Genomic DNA, 25050 nt, shown 5'->3' with positions numbered 1-25050 from the left:
CCAGTTTAGGTCAGATAGCTGCTAATGGTGGATTATTTTGGATATTTTTCTATGTATAACCTGTTTATGTAATAAAATATGTTTTCGTAGTTTGTGTTGTCCCTTATCCGTGCAAAATTATCACAAATTAAAAATGATTCATGCCAATATTGTCCACTTTTCTAGGGCGTTTCCAAACTTTTGGAGGGCAGTGTATATATATATTTCAAAAGTTTGTGGTCAATAAGAATGTTTTTTTTGAAAAATTATTACATTAATTTGACAAGGTGACATTAAATAGATCAAAAGTGACAGTAAAGACATTTACAATGAAACAAAAGATTTTGATTACAAATAAATGTATCAAGGTTTTCGTAAAAAAAAAAAAACTCAACTGTTTTCAAAATGTATAATAATAATAAATGTTTCTTGAGCAGCAAATCAGAATATTAGAATGATTTCTGAAGGATCACGTGACAGAAGACTGTAGTAATGATGCTGAAAACTTTATCACAGGAAAAAAAAATTATTTTAAAAAATATTAAAAGAAAAATTAAGAGACTTCTTTCAATAATATTAACCCTCTACAGCACAGCATTGCCCTCAGGCAACGGAAGCCCCATGTTTAGTAAATTTTTCTTTAAATGATAACAACCAATTAGAAAGGTTGAGAAAGTACCAAAGAACAGTCCAGTAAGGTGTTGGAGTCAATATCAAGCACCATTTAAAGGTGGGGCGTTCCTGTTCTGACACATGGTCACAGGAGCACATGTGTGAGAAGAAGGCAATATTATTTGCTTTAGTAATCTTATTTAAAACGACATGAACTGTACATAAAAAATATGTGTGCGTGTATGAAGGTGTAGAGAAGCCTTTTGTCAGGTTTTATAAAGGTTTTTTTATTTTGCATGTTCAGAAATTCAGTTTTTCTTTTCGTTGCCTCAGGGCAACGTTGTGCGCTAAGGGGTACTTTTCGAGGAGGTTTTAGAGAGTACCTCTCATTGGCCACAATGTATTATAAGAAGGGAAGATGCAAGATTTCTGGGTGTGCAGGAACACCCAAAGTGATGTGCAAAAATTGTAACATACACCACTATGTCACAGCTGCTTTTTGAAGTTTCGTATGGAGTGAAATCTTATCACATGAAGTACATTATATAGCATAGCACACTACATGATACAGACCTATGCATGTATCAAATTCAATATATCAATGTCTTTCAAGTGTTTTTCCCTTTTTACTTAAAGGGCACCTATTATGCCCCTTTTTACAAGATGTAATATTGGTCTTGGGTGTCCCCAGAATGTATTTGTGAAGTTTCAGCACAAAATACCCCACAGTTAATTTATTATAACCATTTGAAAATGTCATTTTTGGGGCCTGTTTTAAAAAGAGCTGTTTTGGTGTGTACCACCTTAAATATAAATGAGCTGCATATCCCCGCCCTGCCTTTGGATGAGGGCGTAACTTGCATACCTATGGCAATAAACAGTCGGTAGAAGCAGAATGGCTGAGAGTGAGAGACCCGCTGTTTTGTATGGCATTCAGCCGTACATGTTTGAACCGGAATCAGACCCAGATGATGAAGAGACTCCGGCAGAAGAAACACAATTGAGAATGGAGCAGGACGTCTCTGAATGGTTATTTGATACATTTATGTACTTATAGAGTTTTAATCGCGTCCCCTTTGCAATTATGGATGTGCAACACACACACACACACACACTGTGATAACGTTCGCGCAATTTTTTGAAACTACAAACACAAATACTGTGATAACGTTTGCTAAGTAAACATACACAGTTTTTAATACAATATCTTTAAAAATATATATATATATATACACGTGTGGATACACACTATACAAACCAGGTTTAAATTATATACACAGACATTCTACGACGACGACAACAACTTTAGACGCATTTGTTATTGAATTGGCTGACATCGACTGAAATGACTATTTGCTCAAAAATCATTAAATACACTTACTTCTTCTGGAGGTGACGTTGGATCGTGAACAGTAGGCAACGATCCACACTTGAGGATTAACTTTGAAGCAAGACCTGCTTTGAATTGACCCTCGTTCTCAAAACAGTCAGTCAAAAAATGATTCGCGCAAACATAAACGTATTTTGGAATTTTGAGTGGCGCCTTTCCTTCGTAAATAAAATCCATCCACTGCGTTTTCAGTGGCTCTGATGTCGGAAGTAAGTGAAAACTACTATGTTCATTATTACATCCCACAACAGAACACTTATGTTTCTTAGGAGACATTACCGGCTGTCGTTGAAACAATGGAGGATGGTTGACCGATCACCGAGGGCGGGGTCTATGCCAAAACCAGATTGTCAATCAAACCACGTGGGTGGGGCTTAGCGCAATTCTACGTCACAGTGAGAGCAATCTTAGAACAGGGCGTTCTGAGACAGTGCTTATGAATTATTGAGATTGTAAAAAAACCACTGGGTGGATTTTTCTCATTCTAGGGTGGTTTTGCTCACACACTGCCAACACACATTTATGGTCAAACACCATGTAAAAGTGAATTTTGCATAATAGGTGCCCTTTAATGATTTCTTGAATTTTTTTTTTTTTTTAAATTGATTTTGATGATAATTTTCTCTATGACTCTGTACCATTGTCGCACAACGTTGCCCTGAGGCAACGAAAAAATATTTTGGGATTGGGGGAGGGTGGGGGGAAATTTTTTTTTTTAATCAATAAAATGTTCCCAAATGAACCAAAAAATTATGTGGAATATTTTTTTTTTATGTGCCATCAACATGTGTGCAGTAGAGGGTTAAAATGTCTTGCTGACCCCAAACAAGTCTGAATGTAATATAATATAATATAATACAATGAACGATATATAATACGATATATAACGATAACATAATATAATGAATATAATAACATACCAAGAGGTTGTCCTGTAGTCACCCAAACACCTGGAAAAAAACAAAAAAAAACACATTTGCATCCACCAGACCATGAAACTACTTTTAAATGCAAAACTAAATCAGAATCATACGGCAAAATGTGGGTGAAACCAGAACGTGCTTGATTAAAGTGTTGCATTTCTGGATTCAAGCCAGGCAGAGCAGGCTTATTTTGGGCAAGATCTACGTGAAAACATTTCTCCCTGCACAGTGGACAAACCCAGTGTGGTTTAGCCAGATGGCGCAAACAGCGCAAACTGACCTAAAGCAAAGCATGACTGATACCGTTTGGCTCTTGGTATCATTTTTCAGCTTGGGACGTGTTACGCTCCCGCTGCGTTCTGGCCCACCGTGTCACTCACCCTGAGGCCCGTAGCTCTGCTGCCAGCTTGGAGCCGGTTGTGCTGCCCAGCCATTGGCTGCGCTTAAGATGGCTCGGGGCCCCCACTGATTGGCTCCCAGCTGACCGGGGGCGGGAGCTTTGCTGTCCCGTGGCTCCGCCTTCTTCACTTCAACCTGCACAAAGGACAAGAGGTCGTAACTAGCAAGAGGAGAATTAACATACTGCCTACTTCCCCCACTCACCTATCAGAAACTTTAGCCCTCACCTCAGAAAAGATACGCTTACTTAGGCCAAATACATGACCGTAGTCCAGACGGAATGGAATATACTTGGTCTCTTCTATTTGATAACTTTTTAAACAGTGTTTCTAAGGTACTTGGGTATGAAAAGGACATTTAAGTCCACTAAAACTCTATGGGTCATATCAGGCAGGATGACGTCTCCTTAAAATTGACAATAAATATTTATTTTTCATGACCACAGACGTACCTCAGAAACACAGTCCCTGTACATATATTACATCTCAGCTCTTTTAAGTAGTTATAAACTGCTGATAGAAAATGAAGACTTACCTCCCCCTGGCTAATGCTTAAGAATCTCAATTTACATAGAAATATAAGGGTCAGTGATGTTTAAATGTATGATTATCTAATTGTACCAAATACTTCACATGCAGATAATAAAAATGGAGAGACAAAAGTCTAACCATAAAGGAATCTTCATACTGTGTCAAATATGAAAATTAAAATGGCTAGATTTGTACATGTTCTGAAGAAAATTAGAGCATTGCTTATGATGCTAGTTGATGTGAGTGGTTGCCAAGACGTGGTTAGGTGGTTTAGTACTATAAATCTATGTGGTTTCTTAATGGCCCAAATCAAGAGTCTCTAGATATGTCTTGTTTCTCTTTAAAATCGTGATGTAACCAAAGGAGCAACAGGTCTTTTCCTCCGTATTGTGATGTACATCTGAGTAGGGTTGGGAACCGAGAACCGGTTCTTATCCAGAACTGGTTGGAACCGTGCAAGATTTCTAAGTTTCAGTTCCGAAAACGGTTCTGGTGTGATGGGTGCGAGGAGCGTATCCTTTAATAGAGACGTCTCGCCTCATGAATGTTATAGCAATGAATGCACTGAAAAGCCCTCGTGCTACCAAAGTCCCTTTAAGACAAGTTATTTCACTCGGCGGCCATCTTTGAAACGCCTCTCAGGCATCCTGGGCATCATGCAATCTCTTTGAATGGGGAAACATCAAATTCTCCAAAACTGTTCGCCAACCTTACAATTAAATTTCATATTTGAAATCACCAATGAAATCTAATAACAACCGGCTCATAAATTTAGTTTCTAAACGCTCGAATCATGACAAAAAAAAACTATTTTTCAGGCTGGATCAAGCTAATGCGCATGCGCAGACCTAAATGCGCGTCTCTTCGGAGGCGCGCGTCTGACTGTTTCTATAGAAACCGGTGATTCTAACGGCCGCTGAAGTGACGCGATGACTTTACCAGTCGGCGATTGGCTCTTATTTAGAAGGCGGGACTTATTCCGCCATATTGCGTGTTACACTTTCTCCCATTCGAAACAATACGAGTGACACGTCTTGTGTTATTCTATAGTCTTTGGCGCTACTCGTATACATCAGATATCAATAGAGAGAGAAAGAGAGATGCACAAAGCTGCACGATTAATCTTTAAAAGACTGTGTTCTCCATTTCATCACCCACATGATGTAATTCATAAATTACAACAATTCGTCCATGTATATTAAACCTCTGACAAAAATAAAACCGCGACATTCAAATCTGCATTGCCGCTAGTAAAGAGAGCAGTTGTCATGTTTAGATATAAAGAGCTTCACAAACAATCTTTTCAAACACACGGTATCATTATTTCTGTTAAAAATATTCCAATCATCACAGAAGTATACAAACGTTTATTATTCAGATAAACGCTGATGTCTACGTTACCGATTAAAATAGAATAAATCACCTTTTGACAGGAACTGGTTCTTCAAATAACGACTGTATCGATTGTATTGTTACGCCACTAGGTGGCAACAAATTACTGTTAAAATTGTATCTATCTTTCTGAATCATTCTTTCAGAAACAAGTGAAGTCTTTATGAATCCAACTTACAAAAATATTCAGCTTCACCTGTCTGGATCTTTTGTTAACATTACTTAATGTATTAACTAACATGAACTAACAATGAGCAATACATTGTTACTGTATATGTTCAACTTTGTTAACGTTAGTTAATAAAAATACAGCTGTTCATAGTTTGTTCATATTAGTTCACAGTACATTAATTAATGTTGACAAATACAACTCTTGATTTTAATAATGTATTAATTATTGTAACAAAGATTAAAGCTGCAGTCCTCGATTTTTGGCCCTCTAGCTTTTAATTAAAGGTGAGGTCACGCATTTTTAGGCCAAAAATTTTTTGTCACATACAGCAAACATCTCCTCACTATCCGCTAGCTGCCTATCCCCTGATCACACTATAAAAAAACGCGGTCTCTGTAGTCGCCACAAGCTCCGAAAACGGCAATAAAAACAAACTGGTGCAGCCTGGACCACGAATCATAATAAACACGCTCCAGCCAATAACAGACAAGAATGATTTTAAATGCGCGTTCATGACCGTTTCAGGAAGCACGGAGGGGAGGGGGAGGAGGAGGAGGAGGGAGGGTCTAGCTAGCCTCTGTTTTGTTTGACAACACTTCGAACGTCAACAAGAAGTTACTCCACCCAGGATCACTTAGAGCACCTTTAACAGAACTGCACACGTCTTGCGGAAGAACATTGTAGCCGGAACTACTTTTCTCCGTGTATGTCTATGGCGAGTCACGCAGTTATTGTGATACTCTGCGGCGGGTCCTACCAGTCCTGTCTGAAATAGAATATAAACACTTATTATAAGTGTACCATAATGATTCAGGGTAAGTCAAAAACACGGATTGATTCATGTTGTACATTCTCATTATATAATTTTTGTACATTTTGAACACAAAAAAAAGTTATGGACAGCAGCTTTAATAAATGCTGTAGAAATGCAGTTCATTATTAGTTCATGTTAATGTAGTTAACTACTGTTAACTAATGAACCTTATTGTGAAGTGTTAGTGAATTTGTTGAGATTAGCAGTCTGTTAAACTCATTTTACATGTATAATAAACACAAAAAGGACCGTTTGAGTTGAGTTTTGTGCATTTTTCCCCTTACTACTATTTTTATTGGTTCTTTAATCATTTTAATAGAACCGGAACCGGAAAATTTCTTACGATTCCCAACCCTACATCTGAGTAAAAATAAATTATAGAAAAAGAAAAAAAAATGTAGGATGTAAACTAGGCTCAGTCCATTAGTTGTTGATTGGATGGTGTTAGATCTGAACGCGAGCTTGCAGTCGATTGCAAGAAAAGGACAGGATTTATGCAGATAAAATGATTAGAGAAGTCACCAAAGGGAAGTCTGTTGTTTCAATGGCAAGCTCAAAAAAAAAAAAACTGAAAACTGAAACGTGCATGGATAAATTGTTCACAGTAAGATCAATAAGATGCATTTGGAAAATAGATAAGGGCCAATTTTAATTTCATTCCAACTTTACTAATAATAATAATAATAATAATAATAATAAACCAATTTGAGCTATCATTCATATCTTTAGCACAAACGAGATGAGTTAAGCAGAATACAGAGGATTTCAGATTTGCTTTTCAGATGCCCGCCTTAGCAATTACCACTAATTATATAATTAGCCAATTAAGCCAATGACATTCTTTTACCTGCCACTCAGATAAAAAAAAAAAAAATGGTCAAACATAGTTTAACACACGGAGGGAAGTTTCACTCCAGATCCAGAAATAGACTTGAGACTCTAAAGGGGGTGAGTTATTGGGGTCACCTTGCATCAAGAGCGAGAGACGATATTTTTCCGTTGGAAAGCAGCATAAACGTAACGACTCTCTTTTCGTCTCTCTCCTCCTCTCTCTCTCTGTCGACCTAATTAGGTATCAGTTTGAGCGAGTGGTCTGCAATCCTCGAATCGGCAACACGCCCCCCCCCCACTCCCGCGGGCATCACCGCTCAGAGTGATGGGAGGCCTCGCGCAAGTCTTCGCGTCCAACAGTAGAGCTGGGATTTGGTACACAGTTTGATATGCTCCAGTTTCTAATTTTATAACGTATGGCCCCACCCCCCTTAAAGCCCCAATGAAATAATGTCATGTGAAGAACAATAGCCCAGGTACCGTAGCACCTGATTCCTTCAGGAACACAGACCAGAGTCAAGGAGAGCGTCAGCGGGCGAGAACAAACTCAATGTAGGACAGAAACTACGGAGCTATTCTGGAGTCTTGAACAAACTTGCTGGAAGTGGTTTTTCACTTTAAATCAGCACAGTGCAGTCATGACAGAGCAAGGAAATGCCTCGGGAGGCCAAACGCTTAAAGTCCAAGACAGGCCCACGGAATTCTGGGCCTGCATGAGACTATTAGTCAAAATATGTGAGAAAAGCTAGTGTTATATTTTCAGAATGCAGATCAACTTCCTCAAAGCAACCATGCTGGGAGTGATATTTTACTAAGTCGAGCTGGTGAGGTGAGATAACACGTCATGCGACTTGTTCGGTCTTGCGCTATCCCTCGAAACAGACTAATACACCTAGGTATCAGACAATAATCTTCCACTACAGAGACATTTGCTACCCGCCCAAAGCCCATTTGGAGTAGACTAGCAGACACAGTATGGAGATTCAAACATTGAGGTCACTTAATTGAGATTTCTCTTTGCCTTCTGAGATAATATAGAACTCAAATAGTAAGTGACCTGACAGTATTAACCTGAATTAAAAAGAAAAAAAAAGAAAGAAAGAAAAAAAAAGGAAACCAACCAGTTCTTTAGGTGAGTGCTGATGCAACACTTAATGCAATAAAGTTACCTTATAGTCCTTTATAATGCAATAATAATAGCAAAGTATGCTAATAAATGAATTTAATTTACTTTAATACTTTAATTACCCTAAGTTTGTCACTTTAATACAGCATTGCAGCACCTAAAGGAGCGGTCCGAATGAACCAAACCTTGGGTGACTAACATGGACAGAGATTTAAATGTATAACATTTAACATGTTTGCAAACTTTCCCCAGTTTGGGAGAGAAATAACCAATCATGTGAGAAACAAAAAAACTCCCTCTGATGTTAAATGTCCATTCTATAAATTTTAATGCATGTTTGGTCGCCCAAGCTTTAGTTTCTGATGTAGGGGAAAATAAAACTACAACTACACACTTTTTTGCCCATGATGTCGTGAAAATGCATGTTGACAGCCTGGTCCACTGATTGTTCGGCCTCGAAAGTAATAAATCCAAAACCTAGCCAACGACCAAAAGTCAACAGAGCAGCAGGGTGTTGGGACAGAACAGCTAGAAGAACATAAGAGGGATGGGGTGGGGGGTACCTGAGGTTCGGATGACATCACGGCCCGAGTCACCAGGAAAGGTCACAGGTGGAGGCCAAAAGGACAGAAGTGTTATGTATTATTCTGTTCCCTTCAATACTTTAACCTTGGACATATTTAATCATTAACAGCCGTAGAAGGCATTGGATAACTGAAGTCAGGTCTTATGCAACCTCAACGATACTGACGACAGATCACGCCAAGTGTTGGGCTTGATTTCTGAAATGTATATATATATATTTTTCTGCCTTATTCCGTTTCATCCGAACCTCACTTTCATCGCCACCCCAATCTTACACAACAAATGCGAGCAGCAACCACAATTATCAATGCATAACAAGAATGATCATTACAACTACAGGTTTTTTTACTGGTTTTCTCGAAGCTTCCCAAAATGCCACAGTACTTTGGGCAAACCAAGAGAACATAGATTGTAACACTGCAACAAAAGCACCACAAGGATATAAGGATATTTGTGAAACATTTAATGCAGCCCGGTTTCTCGTGTGGTGTAAGCCCAGTTAATGCTCAATTTGAGAGATCTACTCAGAGGCTCTGGGACAGTAAAAAAAAAAAAAAAAAGAGGCAACTGCGTGCACCCACGCGTGCAGGGGTCACGCAGGCAGAACTATCAAAGTGGGCCGCCGAAGCGGAACGCGATTCCAAGGTCACTTACGCGATAAGACAGAGCACAATCCTCCAGCAGCAGCTGAGTTTAGCTGCGCCAGATCCACCAGTGTGAACTAGTTTCTGTCAGATCAGATAACTGTGGCAGAACTGGGCTGCGAGAATCTCCACTTTGGGATCTAACCTGATTCCGATTGCACGTCCTTTGAGACTGAAGAGATCTGAGAATTCGTAGACTATTTGGAGCAGAACCATCTGTCTAAATGAGGACTAAATATACCCAACCTGCCCTTCATCATCAGGCCTGGTTTCATTAAAGAAGAAAGTTGCCATTGATAGAGGCTGTTAAGTCAATTTAATGCCAAAATTGACTAGTCATTGGGTTGTCTAGTAGGTCTTGTTAAGGCCCCGCTCAAAAGAGACACATTCTTGTGTTTTTAAAAGATCTTAACTATTTTTAATTTGACACTCGTAGCACAAGGCGCTGAAAAACGGCAACTGGACTGAATTTATGTTTAAAGCTGGTAAATTTGCACGAGCGATACTTTGACAACTGGAGCTTTAAGTGGGATGAATTTAGAGACACAACTTCATGAAGAGTGTTTTGCATTGTTGAAAGTACTGCACGCTAATGCACGGCACTCTAAAACCCTCTCTGTGAAGCTGCATCTCGGAATTAATTCCCATTCCCGTTTGGACTGACGCCCCAAAACTAGTAATTGACTAGATGTTTGCTGGATGACAAGTCGACCATCTTGGCTCATCCCTATTGCACTCAAGAGCATTGCTAAGTCCTGCATCCACGAAGCTACTGAGAACACAAACCCGCCTTTATCAGCTAGACAGTGTGTAATTATGCTATTAAGAAGAGCGGAACGCAAACAGAGAACATCTGCCACACCGAATCTCTTAACAGGAAGCGTTTTATGCAGTATTATTGAAGAGAAACTGTCTGAGGATAAGCCACTGCCACAAACTGAAGCATTAACCGTGTTTACACCAGAGAAACAGGCATGAGTGTGTTTCACACCAGGCCTTAATCTGTGTGGTGCCACTATCTGTACTGTATCCTACAAGAAAGAACAGACATATCTCAGGAAAAACGTTAATGCATTCAAACACTTGACAAGGAAAACAGGGACATAAAAAGAAAGATAGAAAGGGCTTACTTAAATGTACTACATTGCAATAAACACTCATTTTGTAGATCAATCAAATGTAAATGTGCATTAAAAAAAACTTATTTAAATGTCTAAATGTTAATAGAAATTAATTTCAGTGATTGGAAATTCAGTAGGTCAACTACAAATGTTCACATGACAAACTATTCCATGTATACCCAACGAGAGTGAAAGGTGAAAAGCATTTTAAGTTTAAACAGTAAAAGCAGAGCAAACTATTTTCTGAAAGATATGGTTTAAGTGAATGTAAAAACTACACTGCAATCTTTCCATAAGCATTGTGTAAAAATAAAACTTTAAAATGAAATTCTTTTTATTTATTCAGTCATACTGATGGCTTTGTTTCACATTTAGTTCTTCAGCTAGACCGGGTCATGGCCACAGTCTGTTTTCAATAATAATGAAACAGTGGCTCTACTGAATCCTATCTGAAAGCTGTCAGCCATAATGTATCACAAAATTTTAATTTTAAAGTGGTAGTTCACGCAAAAATTAAAATGATCTATTTATTTTTCCCATGTAACACAAAAATGGACATTTTTAAAAGCTCTATTCCATACAATGGTTCGTAGTTTCCACATCTGTCAAGCTCCAAAAATCAATAATATATTAATAATTTTACTTTTTGCTAAAAATCACAATTGTTTTGGTCACAAAGGGTTAGTTCACCCTAAAATGAAAATTATGTCACCATTTACTCACCCTGGTGTTGTTCTAATGCAGTATGCCGTTCTTTCTTTTTTGGACCACAAAAAGAGAAGTTTTTAAAAATGTCCTGCTCAAGCTAGTCCAGTGATTAGCGACCAGCATCAAGATTTAAAGCGTCACAGAATGATCCCATTTGACATGTATCATATATCGCCATGTGTTCTAGGGGGTATACGATAGGGTTTGGTGAAATTTAATGTATTATTTAACGAAAATCCTGACTTCAGTACACGGCTGCACGACATGTGCGTTCGTGAAAAGCACATAAGTTGTGAGAAATCAAGACGAATAAATATGCGACATAGGGCTGGGCGATATATCGCATGCAATTGTCACGCGCATTTCGTCAATAAAGCCGGTTCCCTGATTACCACTAAATCGCCATCACCTGCTTTCAAATGGAGCGGCATTTAATAGACAGAGCCGTAGATCACTGACAAGCTACGCAATATCGCATTCATTATCGAAGGCGATTCATCTGCGATATGAACGCGATATTGCGTAGCTTGTCAGTGAACTACGGCTCTGTCTATTAAATGCCGGTCCATTTGAAAGCAGGTGATGGCGATTTAGCGGTAATCAGGGAACCGGCTTTACTGACGAAATGCGCGTGACAATTGCATGCGATATATCGCCCAGCCCTAATGCGACATGAAACACAACACCTAAAAATCCCAAAAAAGTTATCAGTGTATTTGCTTAGCTGAATACATCAAGACCGGAACTCTGTTTGTCTGATAACACTTAGAAAGGGAGTTGACAGATGCAAACACGATAACTTCTTGTTACGATGAACACAACAGATATATTCACCTTTTCACATTTTCTCACAACTTCTGTGCTTTTCTGGGTGAGACATTAGGGCATTAGGAGCATTAGAACAACACCAGGGTGAGTAAATGATGACCTCGTTTAATTTTAGGGTGAACTATCCCTTTAAAAGGCACAGTGAGTCCCTTTTTGTTTTTCAATCCTCACAAAGCACCATTTAAATGCAGTCAAACATTCAAATTGTTAGGGTTCAAATTTAAATTGTTATTCACTGATAAATATCTTGCATTTAGCAAGCATCTATTCAAAACAGCGAATCACATTCAGTTACTACACCGAAGAAATTAGATGGTTCCAAAATGTCTCTTTTTGTATCCACAGGAAAAAAAAAAAAAGGCACATTTCTGAATGAACTACTCCTTTAAGACACAAGCAGATGTGCAAGAAGCTGAACTGACTGCACACGTTTGATGCAAATGTTTGCGTGTCATGTGGATGCTGCTGATTTGAATTGCCACCATGCAAGAGTTGAGACACACCAAACCAAGCATCGCACACATGAGAGGGACGGATGGCCTGCGTGATGTTCTCTTCTCTTTGGGTCGGAATAGTTTGTCTTGCGCATGAGGTGAGAGAGAGACTGAATGGGAGCAAATATGAATGTGTGGTTTACCTCGAGGCCTCTGTTTCTCTGCGTCATAGATCATTACCACCTCTGTGACCTTCAAAAGGGAGAACAGGACCAGTGAAGGACGAAACGGTGATAAAAAAAAGCATCATATATAAAACATATTACATACAGTGGTGTGAGAAAATGTTGAAAATCATAGATTCAAAATCAAATTTAAACCTGGAAATAGCAAAGAAATGTCATGATTTGCACTATTTCTAGATCACTAATCAAAAAAGCAAGTTCATGACCATGTGACCTTTTAGACGCCACTGTATATGTTCAATTGTGCATCATCTGACATCATTGCAAGATTATGGAATTTATGTAGTTATTAATAATGCCCTATGAGTCACAGTCTGATTAAAAAAAATGGTACATTTCTGCATCTGTGTCCATCTCACCACTCCAAATCTGTTGAAATAATCCCTGAGTTCAGCTTCACCGCAATTATGAGGAATTCCACCCACAAATATCTTCTTAGACTTATTGCTGTCACTTTTGCTTCCTTTCTAAAACACACAAAAAAAGAGAATATTTTAGCTTTTTTAGAGTTAGGCAAGTACTGGACTGAATTACAGCAATGAATAAAAAATACATAAATAAACTCTAGTTTTCAGACTCTAATGAACAAACATTAAATGTGGCTTTACATTTCTGAGTTCTTACCCAGCCATCTTTTGCTCGAGTCTTCTCGGGCTGCATACCTCTAGGCGTACAAGGCTTTGGGTCGATCTGTGAGAATAAACAGACAGCACTTATTCAGTAAAAGAAAAAAAATCTAACCAAACCAGTATGCCATTAGAGCAGAAGTTTTTGACTTTGGGGTCACAAGATGCAGGGGTCACTTTAAGTGAGAAGCAGTTAAATGTGAAGCAGTTATCATCATAATTGGGCAAAGTAGAATTATCAGTCATTCTCCTCACATTTCTTCCATCCAGGTTATGAGGTTTGGTGTCCAGGACAGTCCGTACGCAGTTGGGGTCTTTAAACTTCACAAAGCCGAAGCCCCTGGACTGATTTGTGCTTTTATCTTTCATGATGACGCAATCCACAACCTCTCCATATTGAGAAAAGTAGTTTCGTAAAGTCTCTAACAAAACACAGAAAGGAATAATTAGCAAAAAGGTGCCTTTTAATACATTTAGATACAACTAAGATCATCAATTGTAAAAAGAGAGGAAAAAACATTTCCTATCATCTCAATCATTTTCTTTTTGATTTATTTAATATACTTCTTATATACCGTTCAAAAGTTGGGGGCCAATAAGATGTTTTTAAAGAATTTAATACGGATCAAAATTGACAGTTAAGATAATAAGAAATGTTTCTTGAGCAACAAATCGGCATATTAGAATGATTTCTGAAGGATCATGTGACATTGAAGATTGGAGTAATTATGCTGAAAATTCTGCACAGGAATGAATTCGAATCTAATCTTAAATTATATTGAGACAGAAAACAGATTTTGATAATATTTCACAAAATTGCTGTTGGGTCATTCTGTGTCAAATCAACCAGAGGCCCCCGGCTCAAATTTTTGATTTTGTTAATATTTTTTCTGTTGAAAGACAAACATAAATAGTGATTAAAGCCAAAATATTAAATGTTACAGATGTATATTTACTGAGTAATCCACTATTTTGTAATGGGGGGTCAAAATAACAATTTTCACCTGAGATTTGGAGCCAATTTAGATGGGTGTAAAAATGACTTTAGAAAGACGGCAGCATCATTATTTTAGTTTTACACAGAGATTGGTAGATCTGTTAGTAAAATCTGTTTATTTTAGCAATCTTTGTTTCATTATATGCCAACGGTGATAGTTCAAAAATGGTAAAAAGCACTTCTTTTGTTTTTTTGCATCAAGTTTGCATGCCTGTAACTCGAGAAGTATTAAATATATCTTAATATCCTTTTAGATTCTGGTTCTTAAACTTTCCTTTTGGTTTAAAGGCCCTCGATGGTTCAATCCCAGAGATATGGAGAACTTAATGCGGCTCCATGAGTAAACGTTCAGTCAAAACCAAAGTACTTTGCATACAGCTGATACTTTTTTTTGTTTTAAAGAGGAATATCTAAAGAATAAATAATGTTAAAACTAGAAATGTATCCAATTTTTTACCTGAAATGCACAGAACATCTGGCCATAAATATTCTTTTTAAGTTGTCATGCCTTAACTCTAAAAGTATTCAATTCCTTGGATTCTCATTCTTAATAAACTTTTCTTTTGGAATCTTTATTTTAAAGGCCCTCGATGGTTCAATCCCAGAGATATGGAGAACTTAATGCGGCTCCATGAGTAAACTGAATAAATAATGTTCAGTGTATCTCAATTTTTATCACCTGTCAAAAACCAAATGTGGGTCTAAAAGTACTTTGATTCTCATTCACTTTTCTTTTACTTTATTTTAAAGCTGATACAGAGATATGGAGAACTTTTTTTGTTCAGTGGTCAAAAACCAAATGTGGGTCACTTTGCATACAGCTGATACTTTTTTTTGTTTTAAAGAACAAATAATGTTAAAACTAGAAATGTATCTCAATTTTTATCACCTGAAATGCACAGAACATACCTGAGTGCCATAAATATTCATTTTCTAAAGTTGTCATGCCTGTAACTCTAAAAGTATTCAATATCCTTCGAGATTCTCATTCTTAATAAACTTTTCTTTTGGAATCTTTATTTTTAAGGTCCCGTAGATATTGGGACCCCAATGTGACTCCAAGTTCAAATTGTTGAATTTTACCCATTTTCAATGTTCACTAACTAAATGTAGGTAATTTTTTAAACAGACTGAAATATATAGGGCCTATGAAGATTAAGAACCAGAATCTAAAAGTCTAAGAGTTGCAGGCATGCAAACTTGATGCAAAAAGCACAAGAAGTGCTTTTTACCATTTCTGAACTATCACCGTTGACATATAATGAAACAAAGATTGTTAAAGTCAACAGATTTTACAAATAGACCTACCAATCTCTGTGTAAAAATAACAGTCATTTTTACACCCCTCTAAACTGGCTCCAAATCTCAGGTGAAAATTGTCATTTTGATCCTCCTCTACAAAATAGTGGATTACTCAGTAAATATACATCTGTGACATTTAAAATTTTGGCTTTAATCACTATTATGTTAAATATTAACAAAATCAAAAATTTGAGCCGGGGGTTGATCTGACACAGAATTACTCTGTTTTTACTGTATTTTTGATCAAACAAGTGCAGTCTCCCCAAACTTTTTAACAGTAATGTATGAATTATAAACTGCAGTACATGTCTCAGTTTAGCAAAAAGATACGTAACGTGTATATGAGTAATGTGTATACAAGCACACTACATAAATCTTATTCAGCTTTCAGTCCTGTGCGAGCAGACGACCCAAAGGTCAAAATTCAGAACGTTACAACTGTTTTACAGTTTTATATGTAGCAACATGTCAAAGCAAGAAAAGCAATAGACATTACATAAAATCAGCATGTGACAAGTACAGCACACAAGGCTTTGAAATACATGATAAAATGAATATATACGGCATGTACAATATTAGATCATTCTCCATCGATTTCCTCATTGCATTTTACGCATGCTACTTGATACGGGCTTTATCCGATTTCTGGAGCTTGCGTCTAACCCAGGCTCTCTCACTTGCAGCCACATACTGAAAAGGCAAGCTCAGCCCCCGAGTGACAACCTGGTTTCTACGTCCGGAACATGCCGAGCAAATATCAACGTTTATGCAGAATATTATAGCGTGCATCTCCCCGGCAGAGCAAAACAAGACTGTGCTTTTAATGAAACACACACTATGCGATAGAGGCTTGCATTATTTAAGAGCCCCTACATAGCAACTAATGTTACTGTATAAAACTATATGGTGGTTAATACGACAGTTACACTCACCCTGGGTGGTGCTCCAATCCAATCCACCCACAAACAGCTTCCTGCAACACAAAGATGAGGGAACGTCACAATGCATTTGAGATCATTCAGAAAGGAACATGAGTCAAGGTGAAGGAGGGAAAACACGTTTGCCCTTGGCTGAAAGCCTGATCTGACTGATCTGTGCGGTTTAACGGGTCATAATCAGAATGCATTCAAATTACCCTGACCCGCTCCTGAAACCATCTCAGACATGAGCTGGTTAACAAATCTACCTGGCTAATGTAAACTGCTGCAGGCTGGGTCACTGGATAACACTGTGAATGAAGATTTCCGATTATACATCTTACAGCATAAAAGAGAGAGATAAAATCCTTCAGTGTGGTTACTGAAAAGCTTACAGAAATGATATCAGTCTTGAATTTTATTTGACACAAAAAAAGAGTTATCCAGTTTGAGATTATAAACATGATAACAACACAGCATACGAGCCTCCAGTTTGATTATAAACTTATGAAAGACAGCGATGTAAACCTTCCAGTTTGTGTTTAAACAACTTGAACTATAAATGGAGAGTCCAGTTTGTTTATAAGAAACTTACAGCATAAAAGGAAAGTGATACAAGCATCCAGTTTGACAGCTTTGACAGCTGATCCTTTTCTGTCAATCTTTCTCTTTGCTTCGTTAACCAAGCATTTTATCAGCTAAATGAACCGAGGACGTGTCGCTGTCGCCGTGCTCCTTAAATATAAGGAGTTTTAGCGGTGCACCAGTGTGAGTGCGGAGCCCGGCGGACTGGTTCCCTGCTATCTGCTGTCCTCCGGCGGCCCGCTGCGCATCTCTCTCCGCTGGAACGGACGGGTACGTTACATCCAAACACTGTCACATAACACACTGTGTCTTACCCGATTTCATCTCCAGCTAAGTTGTTGTTCATCTCTGTGGCGAGGGTTGTGGACGGGAGTGCTGACATGGGTCCGCTCGCTCGGTCTCCTGCCGGTCTCCGCCGCCCGGGAAGGTCACACTCCGCTTTCGGTTCAAACCGAATCTGCGCAACACTGACGCGAGCCACGGGGCGACCCAGCAAGGGCGGTGCAATGACAGCAACGGCATGTTGGGAAATGGAGTCCACTTGGCTGAATAATAATAATTAAAAAAAAATGAATGGTGAAGATGTGTCAAAAATGAATTTAATTTTTGAAGAATTTCCTGGCTATTATTTTTAATATAATGAACTGAATAAGAACTGAGGCTGTCAAACTGATTCAGCTCCTTGATACATCCATGAGAGTAATGCTGCTTTCACGTGCTATCGGAAATTTGATAATTCCCATTTCTTGAAGTCGTGATTACGAGCGCATTGCATTCAACTTTCGAAATTGGGTGTTCATGTGCAATTTTTACCTAGGAAACTCATATTTACGATAATTCCGAAAGCACGTGAAGGCAGCATTACAGTCACATTTGACAATTTTTTGGAATATTGGAGTATTTAATATAAATGATTTATCTGTGCATATTATAATTTTTTTAATTCATGTGCCCTCATAATCTTTAATCAAAATAACTCAGCCTCCCTCTTGCAGCGACTTCTGGTCTGCCTTTAAGTTCACCCAAAATTGAAAATTCTGTCATTTATTACTCACCCTCATGCCGTTCCACACCCACAAGACCTTCGTTATATTTTTGTTGAAATCCGATGGCTCCGTGAGGCCTGCATAGGGAGCAATAACATTTCCTCTCTCAAGATCCATAAAGGTACTAAAAACATATTTAAATCAGTTCATGTGAGTACAGTGGTTCAATATTTACGGAGCCCCTAAAGGGACATGGTGGTAGAAAAAAAAAAATGGGAAGGAAGGAAATTTTACTTGGTGGTGGAAAAAAATTTGGGATGGGAGGAATTTTTTTTTTTTCAAATCTTTTGCATTCCCTCGCAAAGATGTTTGCATTCCCTCGCAAAGTTATAATCGTTCCCTTGCTGTGAGCTCGGACAAACACTTCCTCTTTAATGTCCCGCTGGCTAAAGTAGTGTTTTAGTTAGTAACATACGTTTCAGACGGTCCCTTCAGGCGTGTATCTCCGCCGCCTGCTCATAGAGACCAATTTATTATAAAACACATTTGAGGAAAATTGGGTTGTTGTAGCTTGTTGTCTAGGTTACTATGATTGGAAGTAGCTTCATTTGTGTTTTTAACAACGTTTAGCTCACGAGTTACTAATCCGGGAAGCTCGAATCTGTGAATATATTGCCAACTGAACTGCTTGACATAAGCACTGACTGCATTTCTTCATTTTTGAGTCCAACAAGTTCAAACTCTATGAGCCGCGCATTATTTGTGTGCATTATTAACGTTATATTAACGTATATTAACGTAATGTTACTAACTGAAACACTACTGCCAGCCAGCGGGACATTAAAGAGGAAGTGTTTGTCCGAGCTCACAGCAAGGGAACGATTATAACATTGTGAGGGAACGCAAACATCTTTGCGTGGGAACGCAATCTTTGCGAGGGAACGCAAAATATCTTTGCGAGGGAACGCAAAAGATTTGAAAAAAAAAAATTCCTCCCATCCCAAATTTTTTTCCACCACCACGTAAAATTTCCTTCCTTCACATTTTTTTTTCTACCACCATGTCCCTTTAGGGGCTCCGTAAATATTAATATTATAAAGCGACGAGAATATTTTTGGTGCGCCAAAAAAAAAAAAACGACTTATATAGTGATGGCCGATTTCAAAACACTGCTTCAGGAAGATTCGGAGCATAATGAATCAGTGTGTTGAATCAGCAGTTCGGAGCGCCAAAGTCACGTGATTTCAGCAGTTTGGCGGTTTGACACGCGATCCGAATTATTATTCGACACAGAAGGATCATAACACTCCGAAGCTTCCTGAAGCAGTGTTTTGAAATCGGCCATCACTATATAAGTCGTTATTATTTTTTTTGGCACATCAAACATATTCTCGTCACTTTATAATATTAATATTGAACCACTGTACTCACAAGAACTGTTTTAAATATGTTTTTAGTACATTAAAGGTGCTCTAAGTGATCCTGGGTGGAGTAACTTCCTGTTGACGTTCGAAGTGTTGTCAAACAAAACAGAGGCTAGCTAGACCCTCCCTCCTCCTCCTCCTTCCCCTCCCCTCCATGCTTCCTGAAACGGTCATGAACGCGCATTTAAAATCATTCTTGTTGGTTATTGGCTGGAGCATGTTTATTTTGTTTTGTGGTCCAGGCTTTTTATTGCCATTTTCGGGGCTTGTGGCGACTACAGAGACCGCGTTTTTTACAGTGTGTTCAGGGGACAGGCAGCTAGCGGATATAGTGAGGAGATGTTTGCTGTATGTGACAAAAAATGTTTTGGCCTAAAAACGCATGACATCACTTAGAGCACCTTTAATGGATCTTGAGAGAGGAAATGTCATTGTTCCCTATGAAGGCCTCACGGAGCCATCGGATTTCAACAAAAATATTCTTAATTTGTGTTCCGAAGATTAACGAAGGTCGGGGTGGAACAGCATGAGGGTGAGTAATAAATGACATTATTTTCATTTTTGGGTGAACTAACCCTTTAAACTCCACCTTTAGACATACACTCGCAAACATCCCTAAGCACTTCCCCTCAGCAGAATCCCCGCCGCCATTTTGAAGTGCGTTCAACTTCATCAAATTTATTTAGACAAACCCGCCTCAACCTTCACTCGATAACTTCCCTCCGTCTTGTGGACTGGGATGTGTGTCATTGCTTAGGTTGCATCATGAGTGCCCACTACTGGCAGAACTCGTGCATAAGGTTTAAATGAGAAGCACCAAGCCCTTGATCACTTGGAATTCCTTATGGAGCTTATTTATTATTTAAACCCCTTTTGTACATGCAATAACAATGAGCAATAGCTTTGTTACAGTATTTATTAAGTGCAACTGTTTATTGTTAGTTCATCTTAGCAGGAGCATTAAATAATAACATTAACAGACAACTTTAAGTTTAATAAATGCTTTAGAAGTCATTTTTTATTGTTTTTGTTAACTGAAGTTACTAAAATGGATCCTTACTGTAAAGTGTTAATATTTATTTCTTTTTAGTGGTTTGCTGTTCAGTCTTGTAATATGTTTTAAGTTAATGTATGTAGGCTATATATTATTTTAGCATTTGTTTGTGAATGAATTTGCCTTATAAGAAAATCCTTTTCTGAAGTTTTGACATTTTTGCACATTTTTTTTTTTTGTTAAATGATAGGTAGTTTTTGTAGCTATTTCACTTTTTAAAAAACCCTATTTTGTGTTTAAATATTGTAAAATATGCTTTAAGGTTGCTTATTTATATTTCTGTCTCTTAATTGTTAATGTATGCACATATGGTTTGTTGATGGGAATCTCACACAGCCAGACTTCAGCAGACTCTATTCTCAGTGAAGCGCTATTATGACGCGAGTGATGCATCAGGTATATATGAACAAACTGAACTAGATTCTCTGTTGGGTGATTTGGCGATTGATGCGGTTGGTGTTTTTGGTGCGGTTGACGAGTTTTTACGGTTATTGAATATCTTTGATTATTTATTTTCGGTTTTTGACTCTCTTTCGGACTTTGACTATCGGCTTTGGATTCGTGACACATTTTGATTCTCGGTTTTTGACTCCCTTCTGTTTTTGACACTCGATTTTTGACTTCTTTGGATTCCCGTTTTTGACCCTTTTCTGGTTTCGACTCTCGGCTTCGGACTCCCCTCGGATTGGTTAACAGTTTGGCGACTGAAAAAAACGCCGATCCTTTCATTGAAATGGGAGTGTTCGGAGTTTTATCAGTATGTGTAAGTATGCAATATACACAACACAGCAGAGTAAGGCTTAATTTTTGACATGGAAAAAAAGAATAATCGGACTGGATATGATCTCCTCCATCATGTTACCATCAAATAAATCAGTTGCTATGGAATTTAATGCAATCCCCAATTTTTGTTTGGTTGGTTGTTTGTTTTTTATGTTAATGTCATTGTATGTTTTTCTGAAAGTTAAATAAAAAAAAAAAAATGTAAAAAAATAAATCAGTTGCCATGCCAACTTGCTACTGTAAACAAAAGCTTGCAACGCTTACCCCGCCTCCGAGTTCTTCTGATTGGTCCACTGGCGCTGCGTGTAAAAGTTTTAATTCTTTTAACTTGACATGGCGTCTTATTAAAAACGCAGCGCAAGTAGGACTGTCAAACGATTAATCGCGATTAATCGCATACAAAATAAAAGTTTGAGTTTGCCTAATATATGTGAGGGTACTGTGTGTAATTATCATGTATATATAAATACAAACACATTCATGTATATATTTGAGAAATATTTACAAGTATATGTATTTATTTATATTTTTATATAATTTATATTATATATAAATAAAAATATTTTGTACATATTTCTCTTAAATATATACATTAATTTGTGTGTATTTATATATATAATAATAATTACACACAGTACACCCACATATATTATGCAAACTCAAAACTTTTATTTTGTATACGATTAATCGCGATTAATCTTTTGACAGCCCTATTATCAAGTATTGAAATTAACAAACGATATCCTGTAAAGTTGTGTTAATGTACATGGAGAAACGCTATAATAAATGTAATGTTTCCTGACTATACACTTTGTTATCAAATGCACACTTGTTAGACAGCTTCATGTAAACTTATTTTCTTGTGCACTCCTTACAGTACATTATTTCCCAGTAAACCTTTCTGATTTGTTTGTTTTTCCTGAACTTTTGCCCTGTGCAGCTGGAAACACAGACAGCTGTGTTTGGTGTGCCCCTGATCAGCCTCAGGAGGAGTGGACAGATGAGGCAGGGTCTTCCTCTAGCGCTCATGCACATAGTGGAGTTTGTGGAGAAGCATGGTGAGTGCTGTGTGTGTGTATTTGACAGTGTTTGTCACTTGTATGCTGAGATTGTGTGTATTTGTAAAATGTGTGTTTGTGTTTAGGTCTCAGAGAGAGTGGCCTGTTCAGGGTTGGCGGGAAAGTGAAACGCTGCCAGGAATTGAGGAAAAGTTTTGATCAAGGAGGCGTCCCAGAGTTTGACAGTGAGGATATTCCTACTCTTGCCTCATTGCTGAAACTTTTCCTCAGGGAATTACCTGGTGGACTTATTCCAGAGCCACACAGGACACAACTGCTGAATGTGTTCAGGGGTAAGTGAAGCTGGGGTGGTGATGAGTGAACATTTTGGGTACTTTCTGCACAACAAAAGTGATTTATCGAATTCTTCACTGTATCTTGCAGATTCAAAAGAGGAAGAAATGAATCAGGCTTTGAGGACAATCCTGAACAGTCTTCCTGAGGAACATTTTAACGTCCTCTGTTACCTGTTGTTCTTCCTGTCCCGTGTGGCTGCCGAGAGTCATCTAAATCTTATGACATCCAAGAACTTGTCAATAGTTTTTGGACCCACCATCTTTCAGTAAGTGTATTAAAAGCACATTACAACGTAACTCAAGGACTGAGGTTTCTAGAATTTCACACATACGTTTTCAGGATTTTTTGAGACACAGAGACCAGTCTGATGGAGCTGTCGATCATAAAAAGAAGACGGGTGTCTGGTGTATATAGCAATGTGACACGTTTGTTATTTGTGTGAACAGCGTACCTCTCAGCCCCACCATGGTTGAGGAACAGGGGCTGTGTAATGCTTTGACAGAGCACCTGCTGAACAACCTGAAACATTTGCTGCCAAACATGTACCCTCATGTGTCCGCCAGCAACACAGCAGTGAGCTTATACCGAGTTATAAGTTTGTTTAAAATTATGCTGGCATCTGTGTGTGACTGGGTTTATGAATTTGATCAGAACATTGTTAAACTATTACTCACTGCTAGTGTGTAAGAGTGAAAATGATAATATATAATTCTTTTGTATATGTATGAGAGAGATTGAAAATGCTTAGAAATGTGTTTGTGTGTTTAAGGAGGCAGGGGACTGTCACCGGACTGATGCAGAGTGTGTCCAACAGCTGCCACTCGCAGAAATCAGGTACATATGCTGAACACAAACTCACACACGCATGCAGATCTGTGTTGTTGGCAAACAGTCGTTGATCAAATGGATGCACACATACTGGATGCTGGTTATTATGGGTTTATTGTAAGTCATTTATTGTATAGCGTGCTTGTCAGTCCGTCTTAATGCTTGTTCTGTGTATGTATTTTCCAGATCAGAGCTACCTAAAATTGGACAACTTGGGCGATTGAGAAAAAGATTAAGAAGTTTTGGAAGAAAGTTTTGCTCATGCTTTGGCAGGTACTCAGAAAAAAAATTATTATGTCAGAATGAGAAAGAAACTGATCTGGTTGTTGTCCTGTGCATGTGTCCATATGAAGTTTAGAAATGAAGGTTTATTGTAAATAAGATTAGATGCAATTAAATTAAGATATAGATATAGTTAGATTTAGTTATACAGGTAATGAATGTGAATAATCATGATCTGTTTTCTTTCTTTTTCATTCCACATAGTAACAAAATAGAGAATGGAGAGGTATCTGGATGAATGGAGACTTAGACGTAGGTTAGTAGAAAATAATTGGGTCGATGATCCTGACTACAAGACACTGCGATCGTTAAGGGTCACTGGAAGACATTGAGGCCAGTGAGGGTCACTGCAATACATTGGGACCGGCGTCGCAAGACACTGGGGCCGGTGAGGGTCTCCAGAAGACAATGGGGCCGCCCTGTAAGACACTGGGGCCGCTGAGCCTCATCTCGACACTGACACTGGGGTTGGTGACCTTCACCATAAGACACTAGGGCTGGTGTGGGTCACCGCACAGCACTGGAGCCAGTGACCCTCACCACAAGACACTTGGTGAGGAAGATACTGAAGATGGTTGTTACATCTCCATTAAATGAATGTGTACTTCATTAAACAATGACGCTGACATGAGCCTTGTACTGATCTGTTCAATGGTATACAGATGACATTCAGGGCATACTGCGCATGTGTCATAAAACAGAGCATCATGGGGCATCGTAAGGACAATGTACAATGCTTGAAATGCAATACACAACAATGGTGATGGACGACAGCAGGTGTGATTATGAAGATACAGACAAGACAGATGCTGATGTTGACTCTGAGGTGGTTCAATTAAAGCTTGCAATTTTCAGTCAATTAGTATTGTCTCTCTTTTTTCTTTATGTTTTGTTTGTAGTTGTTTAGGTAAGCTGTATTAACAAATTATTATTAACATTTTAGGCAAAATGTCAAATTTAGAAAAAGCCCCAATTCTGCACTCCAAAGTTAAGCTTTTTACATTTACATTTATTTACACCAAAATCAACACGGGTATTACAAAACACCTGATATTAAAACATTTCTGAAAATCAGATTTTTTTAAATTTTTTAAAAAAAAGTTTAAACACTTGTATTGGTGTTGTTTTAAATAAAATCTAATATGGAAATGCTATTATGAAAAAAATAATGTACTGTA

General features: G+C 38.1%; 2 protein-coding genes across 8 annotated transcripts in view; one reads left to right on the top strand and one right to left on the bottom strand.

Annotated features, from left to right (window-relative positions):
• The window catches only part of dazap1 (DAZ associated protein 1), a 29205-nt gene extending 11532 nt beyond the window's left edge, over positions 1 to 17673 (bottom strand). Inside the window, exons 1-9 of one of the 4 annotated variants that reach the window (XM_048172223.1) lie at positions 17475 to 17673; positions 16591 to 16631; positions 13615 to 13781; positions 13358 to 13423; positions 13093 to 13200; positions 12692 to 12740; positions 8563 to 8645; positions 3285 to 3438; positions 2902 to 2931 (exon numbers count right to left, since the gene is read on the bottom strand). In XM_048172223.1, the coding sequence (XP_048028180.1) occupies positions 2902 to 2931; positions 3285 to 3438; positions 8563 to 8645; positions 12692 to 12740; positions 13093 to 13200; positions 13358 to 13423; positions 13615 to 13781; positions 16591 to 16631; positions 17475 to 17542 (766 nt within the window). In that variant the 5' untranslated portion in view covers positions 17543 to 17673. The remainder of the gene's footprint in view (positions 1 to 2901; positions 2932 to 3284; positions 3439 to 8562; positions 8646 to 12691; positions 12741 to 13092; positions 13201 to 13357; positions 13424 to 13614; positions 13782 to 16590; positions 16632 to 17474) is intronic. The other 3 variants (XM_048172225.1, XM_048172226.1, XM_048172224.1) reach the window with 3 other exon arrangements.
• A 3145-nt stretch (positions 17674 to 20818) lies between these two features.
• LOC125256698 (protein FAM13A-like) lies at positions 20819 to 24741 on the top strand. 4 transcript variants are annotated; one of them, XR_007182162.1, is made up of 9 exons: positions 20819 to 21387; positions 22348 to 22465; positions 22552 to 22758; positions 22850 to 23027; positions 23209 to 23335; positions 23532 to 23596; positions 23777 to 23863; positions 24077 to 24425; positions 24535 to 24741. XR_007182162.1 is itself a non-coding variant. In XM_048172895.1 (8 exons), exons 1-8 carry the CDS (start codon positions 21358 to 21360, stop codon positions 24108 to 24110), a joined length of 843 nt encoding a protein of 280 aa, XP_048028852.1. In that variant the 5' UTR covers positions 20819 to 21357; the 3' UTR covers positions 24111 to 24741. The 4 variants fall into 4 exon arrangements, 3 of the variants coding, with proteins under 3 accessions (XP_048028852.1, XP_048028851.1, XP_048028853.1); XM_048172895.1 differs by having other exon boundaries at positions 23535 to 23596; positions 24077 to 24741; XM_048172894.1 differs by having other exon boundaries at positions 24077 to 24741.
• Positions 24742 to 25050: the final 309 nt, after the last annotated feature.

This window comes from Megalobrama amblycephala, linkage group LG21 (assembly GCF_018812025.1).
Source record: "Megalobrama amblycephala isolate DHTTF-2021 linkage group LG21, ASM1881202v1, whole genome shotgun sequence".
Lineage (NCBI taxonomy): Eukaryota > Metazoa > Chordata > Actinopteri > Cypriniformes > Xenocyprididae > Megalobrama > Megalobrama amblycephala.
The sequence above is the reverse complement of the archived record's forward strand: the minus strand, read 5'-3'. Positions and strand labels throughout refer to the sequence as shown.

What these genes read in the sequence shown, in the direction of transcription:
- LOC125256698 (XM_048172894.1), top strand. Translation starts at nt 21,358, where the DNA reads ATGGGAGTGTTCGGAGTTTTATCAGTATGT. An exon ending in TTTGGACCCACCATCTTTCA is followed by an intron (nt 23,028 to 23,208) that starts GTAAGTGTATTA and finishes TTGTGTGAACAG; the next exon opens with CGTACCTCTCAGCCCCACCA. An exon ending in TTTTGCTCATGCTTTGGCAG is followed by an intron (nt 23,864 to 24,076) that starts GTACTCAGAAAA and finishes CATTCCACATAG; the next exon opens with TAACAAAATAGAGAATGGAG.